The sequence below is a fragment of the Eptatretus burgeri genome, chromosome 3 (assembly GCF_056783735.1).
Source record: "Eptatretus burgeri isolate ZD-2024b chromosome 3, Ebu_testis_v1, whole genome shotgun sequence".
In the NCBI taxonomy this organism is placed as follows: Eukaryota; Metazoa; Chordata; class Myxini; order Myxiniformes; family Myxinidae; genus Eptatretus; species Eptatretus burgeri.
Window position 1 is genome coordinate 21520457 of NC_140963.1, and position 15366 is coordinate 21535822.

The following is a 15366-nucleotide window of genomic DNA, read 5'->3' on the forward strand; positions in this document are numbered from 1 at the left end:
ATTCTCCAGGATTTAAGGTGCAGCTTTAGAGTTGCTACAACAAGCCGGTGGTCAGTATTGAGGAACTGAGCACTCCGGTAGACCTTGCAGTTCTGGATCATCCTCCAGCGACCGTCAACGAGGACATAGTCAATCTCCTTTGCCACACCGCCAGCGTTGGAATACCAAGTAAAGCGATGAGCTTGTGGGCACTGAAACCATGAACCAGCCACCCTAAGTCCATGACTTCTTGCAAAGTCAAGGAACTTAGTGCGATTCTGGTTCATAGTTCCTGACCCATGGGGACCAACACATGTGTCATAACCAACCCTATCAGTTCCAGTCAATGCATTGAAATCCCCCAAGACTAGAAGTGTATCTCGTCTGGGGCACTGATCAACCACAGACTCGAGCGTGGCGTAGAATGTGTCCTTCACGGTGAGGTCACTCGCCTCAGTCGGAGCATAGACAGAGACCAGGGAAATGACACCTAAGGAGTGACAAATGCTCAGTATCATAATACGCTCGTTGACCGATGTTACCTCAATTATCATTGGGGTCAGCTTATTGGACACAGCTACAACTCCTTGAGTATGGTAACCATCAGAGCGACCAGACCAATAGTAGGTGTAACCACCGACCATTATCTCTCCGCAATCCGGTCTCCGAACCTCAGAGAGTGCTGCAATACCGATAGCCAAACGCTTGAGCTCAGATGATAACAGAGATAGGTGATCATCCTCTCTTAAGGCCCGGTCACACCTTGACGTTTTAGCCAACGTATGCCGATTTTTGATTTTTTTTTCTAAAACGCTGGCACACGTTGAATACGTTATGGGTAAGTTTTGATAACATTGAGAGCACGCTGAAAAACACTGCCATACGTCGTTGTACGCTGGCTTTAAACGTTGTACTTTTCGGTTGTCAAATTTTTTCATGCTTGAAATTTCACGATGTATGCCGGCGTATGACTCACACGTTCCGCTACGCTGGCCACAAGTTGTATGCACGGTCTGCGATCGTTGGCAGACGTCAACACATGCTACTTGTAAGTTAATCATAAGTTGAGACACGCCGAGGTAATGTTTAGCGTACCCGAAACTTATTTCTAACCTATGATTAACGTGTTGTTGGCACGTTACGCGATCGTTGCCACACATCGACAGACGTTACTTTTAAGTTACTCATAGGCTGAAAGACGTTGGTATAATGGATCATCCTTGTGTCAGCGTCCACGGCCACGGCCAGGACACTTATTTGCAGCATTCTTCAAACTTTTCTTCGGCATGACGAGGATGTTCACACTTCGATGTCTAGCTTGGCTATGATTCCAATTGTCCATCGGCAGCGTCTATTTAAAATAGTCGAGTTTGAGCGTTTTAACACGTTTAGAAGAAACGCTTCAAATTTCCAAACTCCAGCGTCAAAAAACAAAGGCGAGTGACAGCAATTTAAATCGTTCATTGTAAACAATGAAAATAGTTGAGTGGTACCGTTTAAAAGTCGTTGAGTGTAAAAAAAAAAATCCAATTGTTGAGCGCAAGTGTCTACTTTCAATAGTGGAGATGCAGCCATTTAAATCGTTGAGTGGCAGCCTATGAACCTACCCGTGGACACGCGGACGCAAGGAGGATCCATCATAACCCACACCCTCCCCCTCACACTCACCTACTACTGCCAACATTAACAAACTACTACTAATACTAATACTAATACTGTTACTGCTGACATGGACATCGACTCAAAAAGGACTCGAAAACACTGTTCGGTTCCCCTTTTATGAGCAGCATTTTTATATACCAATTCCCAAAACCGCTGGGAACACGTCTTGATATGGCAGTTGTAACCTAGAAACACGTTCATTTTTTTTTTTTTTTGTCGACCGGAAGAGGTCATTGGAATACGTCTACATACGTCGATGTGTGTTGGGACTACGTAAATAATTGGTTCAAAGCACGTCAAACATAAGTTAGAAATAAGTTTCGCGTAAAAAAGACATTACCGCGACGTGTTTCGACTTATGAGTAGCTTATAAGTAGCCTTTGTGGACGTGTGTAAGCGTCCACATATCGTGTGTAAAACTTATCCCCATCGCATGCGGAACGTGTGTCATACGCAGAGTACGTCGTAAAATTTTGAACATGTTTAAAATTTCTTGACGTACTCTACTTACTACGACATATGATAGCGTACTTTAGCGTTCTACTCACGTATACCAAACTTACTCATACCGTATTTGACGTGCCCCAACGTTTTAGACACATTTTTCTTAGGTCGGCATACGCTGGCAAGATCGCCAAGGTGTGACCGCAATGTTGACACTTCCATTTCTACGGCAGTTATGATTCGAATCGTTGTGCGTCAGCCTTTTAATAGGCTACGTCACGACATCGTCGGCGATGCGTGCAACGCGCTATGCCTAAGTTAGACTATTGTTGGGCATCGGTTGTGTAGGCCGACAACAGGTTCAGCATTCGTTGGTATAAGTTATCTATAACACAACGAAACGTTCTGTGTCCATTACTAATGTGTTATGCATACGACCAACTCGTTATGAATACGTCCGAATCTTAAAAAAAAAACATCAAAAGTTCAACGTCAGCCAGCGTTTTACATACATTTTAATACGTTGCCATCGCTGGCTAAAACGTCAAGGTGTGACCGGGCCTTTAGGGATAGGACATTCCAGGCACCCACCCGAAGGGACCGCCTCAGGTTAACCCAAGGAGACCGCCGTCTGGTGGACGACACCTCAGCACCACTCCGCCACACTCTCCCGCAATCTGACCCAGGGATGTTACCCCGTGGTTTCCCTCCTCTCATCAAAGATTGGGGGTCCCGAAGGCTTTGCCCCAATCCCGTCATCCGGTGAGCTGCCCTGCGAAGGGAAGCTGCACAGGAGGTACTCCCACGGAGTGGGTTTTCAGATTTTTTTGCGTTTTTGTGTTTTGCGGAATGAAGGGTTTAACGGTGGCCGGAGTGCAAATCCTGCCACCAACCTCCTAATAAAAAGTAACCCAACTGCATGAGGACATCCGCAGACAAAGTTTGGCACTAGATATGGATGGCCGTTGGCTCACAAGGAGCTCCTCCGCCCTTTGACAGGTTTTGTTTTTAATCCTGCTGGGTGTCCATATCCAAACATCCTCCTCACCAGAAAACCTGGTGGGGGAGACGGTTTAGTCGCCGACAACCCGACCATGGAACAGGTTAGTACAGGTTTACATGGTACCTGTAGCAGGTCACAGATCTAACCTGACCTGACAAAAGGTCAAACCTAACCTGACCTGACACTTGGAAGGCAACCTGACAATTCTACCTCAACTCGGTAGAATTGAGGGATGCCAGAAAATCTCCACCTTTTCAGGTGCAAAAGATGCAGAGTCTAGGACCAGTAGGGTGTGACTGGGTTGGGAGAGTACAAATATACCCATCAGCGATGGGGAATCCCCCGCCATTGAAACATTTTTTTCAAGATGGCCGCCCCAGTCGGCCATCTTGGATCCGGCCAAGCCCAAAATCAATAGGGTTCTTCCTTTTCAGATGGTACATGTGTGACCCAAATTTCAAATCGATATGGCGAACAGTTTATCAGTTATCGCACTCACAGCTATAAATGTTGACGCCCAGCCAACCGGCCGGACTGACGGACGACCCGGGTGATAACAATATCCCCCTTCCGCCACGCGGCGGGGATTAAAAAGTAATGGGCCGAGCACACAGTATTTGGAAGCAAACACAGAATTGAAGAATTCATTCCTCTCATCGTGGAGTTGACTGTGGTGCCATTTGAAGTCAGGGCAGGAATAGAGGGGGAGCATCCACCAGAGACAGATTTAGCAATGTTTCACCTGGTTTTAGAGAGCCTGGCATTGGCTTAGTGGTTAGAGTGGTGGCTTCGGATCCTAGGGTCCTGAGTTTGAGCCCCGTTGTCTGCTGAATTAACACCAGGGGGTTGATCTCAGCCTGTCATCCTTCTGAGGTTGGCGAAATGAGCACCAGTGTGCACTGTTCATCGGGGCACTGCATAAGTGGCACAGCCATGCCCCTAACCAATGATGCAACCAGCAGCCAAAAAGGCTGCACACGAAGGGACCTGATTTTAGAGGAGGGAGACAAGTTTGAAAGTTTAGTTTTGAGGTCAGACAGATGCAGTTTTCTGGCTCTCCTGAGAGTGGATCTGAAGTTGCCTTTGGTCGGATTTGCCTTTCAGGAAGAGAAGGCATGTTGTTCAAGGTCAAGGTAACTGCCTCACAACAGAATTCAGTGTACCATGGTTGGGAGGAAGGGTATGATAACTGAAGACAAGATTGGATGAATCTATGCAGAAGGGAGAGCAGGTTTCTGTGGAAGAATTCCTCAGCTGAGTTAATATCAGCGATGGTAGATACAGAACAGTACTGAAGTGCAAATGGCTGTTTGCAGTCCCTGCCGGTTTGCTTGAGTGAACTCCAAGACTCACCGGTGCTGAGGATGTTCTATGAGAATAGCTCAATAGATGTTGACCTTCACAAACACATGATCAGATAAACCAATTGGAGTAGAGGAAGAGCAGGAGACATTTGCGGGGAAGTTTGTCACGACCAAGTCCAGAAGGGAGGATTTGCCACTGTGAGAAATCCGGGTGGGAAAGTTTTCTGATTGAGTCACAGAAGTCTATTGCTGAAGTGCCATGGCTGGTGCGAGAGGTAACAACACCGAGCCAAGCTGGCATGGTGACAACTGAAATCACCACATACGAGGATGAGAGAGTTGGTATCAGAGGTTAAAACTTAGTCCATGTCATTTGAGAGATAGAGATATAGATGGAGTTAGCACGATTTGGAGGATGGCAGAACATACAGAAAATAAGATGCGGGAACAGAGGCGAAGTTGCCAATATTTTTGCAACTTCCCAATGCAATCATTTTTCACGACTTCACGTCGGAAGTCACAATCAAGGGAGATTTGTCAAGTGAAAAACCTTTCCCAAAACTTTGAAGGACATTTAATGCATTTAAAGCACATTTAACAATTGGTGTATTTGCTGAGCATGATTGGTGCAAAGCCCAAACCTTGTGTGTATGTCACATTCAATGGAAGATCTCCCACAAACACATCACAAATCAGATGGCATGCTCAAATCATAAAAACATTCTTCATGCAATTTATTTTCTTGCCTTCACCAACACAGCCACCAGAATTGTAAAGCAATGACTTAGAAAGTCCACAGAATCCTGTGACCTGCCTGCAGCAATATGAACGAGAGTTCTTGAAAACTCACTCATCAATAGGATTCACCTTTCAAATACACAGTAATTCGGGGAATTTTGCACATGGTATGGCAAAGGTAGGTGTCCTTAAAAACCACGAGCAGACGGGTCGTGTCCGAAGTGGCGATCATCTGTCCCACGTCTTCAATGCTCTTTCCCTTAGTATTTATTCCATTGACCTGAAAGACAACAGGAGAATAAAAGTGTGAAAGAAGTTCAAAGACATATTTGAAAGCAAAATACAAAATTATGAGCTGTCAGACATGTCATTTTGTGTATGGTAGAGACATAGTGTCAGGTCAGGTATGGGAGCATGTGCCAGAACAGTGCGTCGCTGCGTCCACTTTCCACCGGTACTCCAGGGGCCTCCTTCTGGCCATCCCCCAGGCAGATGTCAGGCCCATCCCCATCTCCTTGAGATGCTGATCAACCTGCTGCAACCACGAGGCACGTGGTCGGCTCATTGGCCTCCTCCACTCACGAGCATCGCTCGCTCAGAGAATCTGGTGAGCAGGATCAGCGTCAGGAAAACGAGCCACATGTCCAAACAGCCGCAACTGACGCTCACGGACTATGCAGATAACAAATCTCATCCGAGTCTCTCTCAGCAACCGCTCGTTGGACACAAAATCCGACCAGCGATAGCCAAGGATTCTCCGAAGAGACCTGGTACCAAAGGAATTAAGTCTCCGCCTCAGATCCTTGGTCAGAGTCCAAGTTTCGCATCCATAGAGCAAGACTGGAAGCACCAAGAACCTGACGACTCAGACTTTCGTCCCCCGCACAGGTACCGGCAGTGCCACACCCCATGATCCAGTGAATCCATGACTCCCCAGGCCCGACCCAGATGTCTATTGATCTCTGACTCACAGCCAGCAGAGACATGAATATCACTGCCAAGGTAAGTGAATCTCTCCACGACCTCAACATCCTCACCACAAACAGACACAGACAGGACAGCAGCATCCAAGATGTCATTGATAGCCTGCATCTTAGTTTTGACCCAAGAAACCAGTAATCCCAGTGTCTCAGACTCCTCATTCAGCAATTTGAGGGCCCCCAAAAGGATATCTAAAGTTTCTGCAAAGATGACTGCATCATCTGCGAAATCAAGGACCGAGATCTTGACATTACCAAACGATGCACCGCAGCTTGATCTCTCTGACATCCTCCCAAGAATTCAGTCCATATAAGTGCTGAAAAGTGTGGGGGGCAGTTCACACCCCTAACGAACTCCAGTAACAACTGGAAATAAGTCAGAGATAGTACCACCACATTTCACCGCACTCTCAGTACCAGAGTAGAGTTCAAACATCAGATCGATCAGTTTTGGTGGCACCCCACGAAGACCAAGAATCCTCCAGAGGGCAGCGCGATTCACTGAATCGAACACTTTACAGAGATCAACATAGGCTGCAAGCAGCCCCTGCTGAAACTCTTGTCTGCGTTCGGTGAGGACACGAAGAGCAAGGATACGGTCAATCATTGACCTCTTTGGTGTAAAGCCTGACTGCTCTTGACGCTGGTGCTCAAGCAGATGGTGGCGAACCCTATCAAGAATTATCTGAGCAAAGACCTTGCCCGGCACTGAGAGCAGCGTCACCCCTCGGTTGTTGTTGCAGTCTTGGCGATCACCCTTCCCTTTCCAGAGAGGAACAACAAGGCCCCTCTTCCAATCAGTTGGGATGATGCCTGTGTTTCAGGCAGAGCACAAAACTGCATGCAACGACCTGAGTGCAGCATTTCCACCAGCCTTGAGAAGTTCAGCATGGATGCCAAAGATCCCTGGAGCTTAACCACGTTTCAACCGGTTCACCGCAGCCCGTGTTTCCACAAGCAAAGGTAGATCAGAGTTGATTGGAGGGTCAGCAACAGGGATTGTAACACCCTTGACGTCCAACTGGACAGCTGGGGGATCAGCCTGGTACAATGGCTCAAAGTAACCGGCCCAGCGGACCTTCACTTCAGACTCCTCTGTCAAGAGCCTACCACTCTCTGCTCTAACTGCAGTGCTCCAAGGGATGGGCTTGGATGAAGGCAATGCGCGAATTCTCCTGTAAGCGGGACGAGAATCACCTGTCCACAGGTGATGCTCTACCCCCTCACAGATTGCTCGCACATAGGCCTCCTTGTACCCCCTTAGTGCACATACAGTTTTACGCCTCAGCTCCCTGAACAGCTCAGCTCTGCCATTCAGCCTGGCCCTGCTACTCTGGTCAATGGTATCCAGTGTCCCTTGAGAGACAAAATTCTTCTTTGCCCTGCGGTGAGTTCTAAGACATCCACCGGCAACATCAAGGACGGTGGTCTTGAAGGCACTCCACAACTCTTCAGGACCCCCCCCCCAAAGCACCCAGACCCCCCAAATGTCCACTCAGCCTGTTTGCAAACTCCTCAGCTACCCTCTCGTCCTTGAGCTTGCCAACATCCAGCCTCGGCTGGGATGGTACCGTTCTCCCGAATTTAAGGTGCAGCTTTAGAGTTGCGACAACAAGCTGGTGGTCAGTATTGAGGAACTGAGCACTCCTGTAGACCTTGCAGTTCTGGATCATCCTCCAGCAACCATCAACGAGGACATGGTCAATCTCCTTTGTTACACCGCCAGCGTTGGAATACCAAGTCCAGCGATGAGCTTGTGGGCACTGAAACCATGAACCAGCCACCCTAAGTCCATGACTTCTTGCAAAGTCAAGGAACTTTGTGCTATTCTGGTTCATAGTTCCTGACCCATGGGGACCAACACATGTGTCATAACCAACCCTATCAGTTCCAATCGATGCATTGAAATCCCCCAAGACTAGAAGTGTATCTCGTCTTGGGCACTGATCAACCACAGACTGGAGCGTGGCGTAGAATGCATCCTTCACGGTGAGATCACTCACCTCAGTTGGAGCATAAACAGAGACCAGGGAAATGACACCTAAGGAGTGACGAATCCTTCGTCTCATAATACGCTCGTTGACCGGTGTTACCTCAATTATCATTGGCGTTAGCTTATTGGACACAGCTACAGCAACTCCTTGAGTATGGTAACCATCAGAGTGACCAGACCAATAGTACGTGTAACCACCCACCATTATCTCGCCGCAATCCGGTCTCCGAACCTCAAAGAGTGCTGCAATACCGATGTCTAAACGCTTGAGCTCAGATGATAACAGAGACAGGTGATCATCCTCTCTTAGGGATAGGACATTCCACGCACCCACCCGAAGAGACCACCTCAGGTTCACCCAAGGAGACCGCCGTCTGGTGGACAACACCTCAGCACCACTCCGACACACTCTCCCGCAATCTGACCCAGGAATGTCACCCCGTGGTTTCCCTCCTATCATCAAAGATTGGGGGTCCTGAAGGTGTGGTACCCGTGGTGGACAATGCAAAGTTGCGCTTGGCTCTTATTGCAGGTCAACATATTACATGAATCAACAAGGAATGTGTGGGGCAAAGGTGGCTCACAATTAACTCATTAATGGCTCAAGACCAGTCAGGTCATCATTTCAATATCAGACCACAATTAGTTCACAATTAAATCGAACGCAAATGTCATGCCATGTTTTCTTGGTGGACATTAAAGATCCCATGGTGTCCTTCATGAAGAACACTGAAAGGTTCAACCTGTCATCCGAATGAAAAAACTATGTAAAGCCACCATCACAGTACCAGTCAATCCTGATTAAGGTAATTAAAAAAACATAGATCAATCGGCTTCATTGACAACAGTTTCATTGCACAATAAAATGTCACAACATAATAAGTAAATCATGCTGTCGTGAGCATTTCACCTCCATTATGTAAGCTCCATTCCACAAGCCAGCCTTTTCAGCCGGCAGTCCTTTCTTCACCTTAATTACATAAAGTCCTGGTTTGTCTCGATTTTTGCACAAGGTGAAGCCGTAGCCTTTAGGTCCTTTAGTCAAGCAGCAAAGATATTGATGGCAGGTTGGAGGAGACCATTGATATACCTGATTGAGGGGAAAAAAGGAAAAGCATCCATGACATGAAAAAGAATGTGCTCAATCTCTTTTTAATGCAAAGGTCGATGTTCTCAAATCTCCGGTAAATCAAAATCACAAAGAGAATCCCTCTTTGCTTCGGCAGGTTACTCTGCTGTTTCTCATGTTTTTGTTTCAAACTCAACAGCTTGGTTAGTTCTTTTGGATGCATTAAATTGTGAACTTAGAAACCATATAGCACGAAACAGTATGGTGGAAAACATGAAAAGAAAATCAAGAAAGTCAAAGTATTGGAATGAAAGCACATTGGAATAAAGAATTTACCTTGTGGGACACATTGCTCTCAGAGGATGCGACTTCCATGAGCCGAAAAATTTTCAGATTTGAAGATTTGTGACACCTTTGAAAAAACACATGGAAAAAAACACGTGAAAAAAAAACAAAACACACACACACACACAGTTTTAGACCATGCTTTAAGGCCCGGTCACACCTTGACGTTTTAGCCAACGTATGCCGATTTTTGAATTTTTTTTCTAAAACGCTGGCTGAATATTTCTGAATACGTTATGGGTAAGTTTTGATAACATTGAGAGCACGCTGGCATACGTCGTAGTACGTTGCCATACGTCGTTGTACGTTGGCTTTAAACGTTGTACTTTTCGGTTGTCCTCAAATTTTTTCATGCTTGAAATTTCACGACGTATGCCGGCGTATGACTCACACGTTCCGCTACGCTGGCCACAAGTTGTAGGCACGGTCTGCGATCGTTGAGAGACGTCAACACATGCTACTTGTAAGTTAATCATAAGTTGAGACACGCCGAGGTAATGTTTAGAGTACCCGAAACTTATTTCCTACCTATGATTAACGTGTTGTTGGCACGTTACGCGATCGTTGCCACACGTCGACAGACGTTACTTTTAAGTTACTCATAGGCTGAAAGACGTCGGTATAATGGATCGTCCTTGCTTCAGCGTCCACGGCCACGGCCAGGACACTTATTTGCAGCATTCTTCAAACTTTTCTTCGGCATGACGAGGATGTTCACACTTCGATGTCTAGCTTGGCTATGATTCCAATTGTCCATCGGCAGCATCTATTTAAAATAGTCGAGTTTGAGCGTTTTAACACGTTCAGAAGAAACGTTTCAAATTTCCAAACCCCAGCGTCAAAAAAACAAACAAAAAAAAAAAAAACAAAGGCGAGTGACAGCAATTTAAATCGTTCATTGTAAACAATGAAACTAGCTGAGTGGTACCGTTTAAAAGTCGTTGAGTGTAAAAAAAATCCAATTGTTGAGCGCAAGCGTCTACTTTCAATAGTGGAGATGCAGCCATTTAAATCGTTGAGTGGCAGCCTATGAACCTACCCGTGGACACGCGGACGCAAGGACGATCCATCATAACCCACACCCTCCCCCTCACACCCACCTACTACTGCCAACATGAACAAACTACGACTAATACTAATACTAATACTAATACTGATACTAATACTAATACTGATACTGATACTGATACTGTTACTGTTACTGCTGACATGGACATCGACTCAAAAAGGACTCGAAAACACTGTTGGGTTCCCCTTTTATGAACACCATTTTTATATACCAATTCCCAAAACCGCTGGGAACACGTCTTTATATGGCAGTTGTAAGCGAGAAACACATTCATTTTTTTTTTTTTTTTTGTCGACCGGAAGACGTCATTGGAATACGTCTACATACGTCGATGTGTGTTGGGACTACATAAAGAATTGGTTCAAAGCACGTCAAACATAAGTTAGAAATAAGTTTCGCGTAAAAAAGACATTACCGCGACGTGTTTCGACTTATGAGTAGCTTATAAGTAGCCTTTGTGGACGTGTGTAAGCGTCCACACTTCGTGTGTAAAACCTATCCCCATCGCATGCAGAACGTGTGTCATACGCCAAGTACGTCGTAAAATTTTGAACATGTTCAAAATTTCTTGACGTACTCTACTTACTACGACTTATGATAGCGTATTTAGCGTTCTACTCGCGCATACCAAACTTACCCATACCGTTTTCGACGTGCCCCAACGTTTTAGACACACTTTTTGTTACGTCGGCATACGCTGGCAAGATCGCCAAGGTGTGACCGTGATTTTGACCCTTCCATTTCTACGGCAGCTATGATTTGAATCATTGTGTGTCAGCCTTTTAATAGGCTACGTCACGACATCGTCGGCGATGCGTGCAACGCGCTATGCCTGAGTTAGACTATCGTTGGGCATCGGTTGTGTAGGCCGACAACAGGTTCAGCATTCGTTGGTATAAGTTATCTATAACACAACGAAATGTTCTGTGTAGTTACCAATGGGTTATACATAAGACCAAGTCGCTATGAATATGTCCGAATCTTTAAAAAAAACATCAAAAGTTCAACGTAAGCCAGGGTTTTACATAAATTTTAACACGTTGCCATCGCTGGCTAAAACGTCAAGGTGTGACCGGGCCTTTAATTCAACCTCACAACTTGTGAGCCAGGTTTTGACAATGTCAGTAATGAAGCATTGCAAAAAATAATCATTTCAATAAACTACAATGAGAGTGCATTTCCATTGTTGAAAGTGAAATGTTAAAATGATGGATTTTCATCTGCCCAACTGACCTTCAACATACTCAAAGACCTTTCCATATATTTGTATCACCTTAGCAGAAATACAGCCATTAATTACAACAGCAAATGTGAAAACAGATCCTCGCAACAAAAGTCGAGTGAGCTTGTTTCAAATCCAAGCAAAATCATGAATTCCAATGTTTCTTCCTCTTTTCAAAAAGCCTCCTCTCTGCCCATCAATTTGGATTTCATTCTGGTCAGTCAAGCAATGAGTCTGGCATCTTGCACTGCTTGTCAAGCTCAGTGCCTGTGGCACATAGAGTTACCTTCCTACCTTGCTTTCTTACTTCCTTCACTTGCACAGTCTATGCCATGCTATCAATAGAACACTCTCGATCCCTCACCTCTCCCAATGGTATGGAGGCTGGAATTCCTGAAGGTGTGTGTTGGGCCCAGTCTTGTTCCTCATCACAATAAATGACCCCCCTGATGCTCTTGGAAAACCTGTCTGCCTCTTTGCAAATGACTAACGACATTTGTGTTGGACAATAACTCATCCCACTGTTGTCGTCATCATCATTTCATATGAAGCCTGTGGCTGCTGGTTGCATCATTTTTCTGAAAGCGCCACTGTGCTGCTGACGCAGTGCCACTGTCAACAGTAAACTGGTACTTATTTTGCCGACCTCGGAAGGATGACAGGCTTAATTTTGCCATGGTGCCACGATAACTCGCCTACTTTTGGGATCTACAATATCCACCAACTTGTTTATAGTGCAGAAGCTGCTCTTCAGACAATAACCACACTCAAAGATAACAAGTAGTCTAACCTGGTGTCAACTGTCAAAGAATCTTCAAGAAGAGCAGACCACTTGCTACCCCCATTCCAGGAAGCAATTTGTAATTTGTTCGGTTTTCAGGTGATAACTCACCTACTCTTCAGGAGGAATACCATGGGGGTATTTAAACAGGAACCCAAACACAATTAATTTTTCTTTTTCTTTAAACCATTGAAAATCAAAAATCATGGTCTAATTTGAAGAGAATAATTTTTTTTATTTTTTGTCAATGACAAAGTGCCGAAAAAAGGCCCTTCATCATCGATTTTCAATTTTCACCAGTGACGTCACACTTAGAATCCACCTTGATCGAAATGGCTGCTTCCATAGAGAAACAGTGCATTTTTAATTCGGATTCAGATATTGATTCCACCATCATTAGCAACTCTGAAGGTTCTCAGAAGGTTGAACCTGATCAGTGGAATTTACTTCCATTGCTACAGAGCAGCTGCAGTTGCTAACCAATTACATGTTCCCTGAAAAGGGCCTTTCTTAGGGAAAAATAAACTATTGGAGACAAAATTAGTGATGGAAATGCTTTCGGGGGAATTATGGAGCCGTATCATTTTGAGCCTGATATGAGCGATTCAGACGTAGATGGCGACAATGGAGGTGTTCGTGAAGATGAAAGCGTCGGTCGCATGTTCACTTCAGATTGGAAGATTGTGTTTACCGTTTAATACACGATTTAAAAGAGATTTTCTATTTTTTGATAAATCAGTTATATTACTCCAGCAGAAACACGGCATGAACACAACACGGACACGGCACGGGCACAACATGACATCGCCTGGGCACACTCGAACACCGCCGACAAAATGGTCGATGAATGCTTTCTCCCACCGCCGCAGGTTGACCAGGTGGGAAGGTTCACATAATCATGGGAATGGTATCCTCTCTCAATCGTGGCAGATAAACACAAGATCTAGCCAACAATGTTGTTTCATAACAGTGCTCTGTGAAATGTTTCAAGCACCAAAGCGAACATTTTCGAGGCCTGATCCACACTCGGATATTTTTGACAAACTTAGGGTCTTTCGGCCATTGGTGAAGCCTGAAAGCATGTCGGTTTTAATGACTGCAACCGCCAAGGACGCATAGACTGGGCATACGTGGAAAATCGAAAACTATTCCCCATTTGAGTGAAATAATACCATGATGTAACCTGTAGACATAGACAGTACTAATATGGTGGTTGACTCCGGATGTGTCACAGCTCAGCTTGAAAAAGAAGAAGGTTCCGACTTTTAATTGCAAAATTAATGACTTTATAAATCTCAAATCAGAAAAACACATCATATCGACATTGTCGGGTCTCAAGGGATACATTAGCATTGAGGAAGTCTGAGTGTTTGGGTTCCCCTTTAATCTCCACAAGCAACATATGGTGGATGGGACACCCAGTTTGATGCCTGGTGTTGGTTTAATGACTAGAGTGGTGAGCTTGGAATCCTGGGGTCATGAGGTCAAATCCCACTTGGTTGTTGAATTAATACCAGGTGGGGTTGACTCAGCCTGTCATCCTTCAGAGATCAGCAAAATCAATACCAGCTTGCTAGTATCCTGCGTTGGAGTGGAGACTCGTCCAGGATTGTGCCCAATAGCCAAGAAGACTGCTGAGGTAGCACCAACACTCTGCATAGAGCATGGTGCCGATGGATGGATGGATGGATGGACACCCAGTTTAGTTTCCATCCGAATTACATCACAAACATTGATGAATCACCCTGAACGTGAAACACCGGGATGACAGTTTATAGCTGGGTCAGGATACAAACCTTGGCGAGAGCTTGGAGGTGAATGTGTGTCCCTCCAAGCCATCCTGCCATTTCACAGCACATGAATACGTACTACTACAAAAACATGTACACAGAGATGAGGGAAGTCAAAACGTTTATCCTTTTCCAAACGTTTCAGTCAGAAAACATTGTTCCAATTGCATCAGGAAACTCATCCACCACTGAGAATATTGCATCACACTGCCTGGAAAAGACATGAAAAAGGATGAACATGTGTGCCAAGTCTTGCTGGTGCAAGACCAATACCGTTTGGTTAAAGTGGTGGGGAGGACGTGAAAGGGGGAGGGAACCTTCTGCCTCCACCTCATCTCAAACAGCAAATCTAAAATAAAAAAATTAAGGTATCCTGTCTGTCTAGCAAAGCAAGTGTTGAGAGCATACCTGATGTAAAACAGTATGTAGGCCTTTTGTCTTAGTACAGCCCACAAAAGTGTTTCATTTACCACTTCATTTTTCTTCTTGTACCAGTACGTATCACCTGCCTGCAAGAGTCATGGCAATGCGAATGAGTATGAAGGAAACAGTCAAAGAGCAATCGGCATTAAAGGCAAATAAGACTTTGTTAAAAAGGTTTAATACATATTGATCTCTCAGGTTAGAATCCAGTCATGAGATTTTCTGGATCAGAATACAGAAAATGCCAAGAGTGTTTCAATATCGATCTCTTGCAAGAAGGCACTTAGGGTGCACAAGCTGTCAATAATCTCAGTGTTAGAGATGCTCCAGTGCAAAGGCATATCAAAATAGGGCAGCAAAATTCACCCATCGTGGAAATAAACTTGTTTCATGGATATCAAAATTACATCACATATTTAATTAAGCACACAATTATTATAATGCATGCATGTAGACATGTATTGCGCATTTAAGCACCTTGCTCTTCCATGAGCCAAGCCTTTGGGAACAAAAACAAATAAATCAATCAATAAATAAATAATGGGAAAGAAGCATGTGATCTAC

The 15366-nt window shown here is 45.0% G+C and overlaps 1 protein-coding gene across 9 annotated transcripts in view; it reads right to left on the reverse strand.

Moving 5' to 3' along the window:
- The window catches only part of LOC147029520 (uncharacterized), a 114195-nt gene that overhangs the window by 52772 nt on the left and 46057 nt on the right, over positions 1–15366 (reverse strand). For all 9 annotated transcript variants that reach the window (XM_085872607.1, XM_085872610.1, XM_085872608.1 and 6 more), the window contains 4 exons: positions 14788–14888; positions 9509–9584; positions 9014–9193; positions 5260–5410 (listed from right to left, as the gene is read on the reverse strand). In XM_085872607.1, the coding sequence (XP_085728733.1) occupies positions 5260–5410; positions 9014–9193; positions 9509–9584; positions 14788–14888 (508 nt within the window). The remainder of the gene's footprint in view (positions 1–5259; positions 5411–9013; positions 9194–9508; positions 9585–14787; positions 14889–15366) is intronic.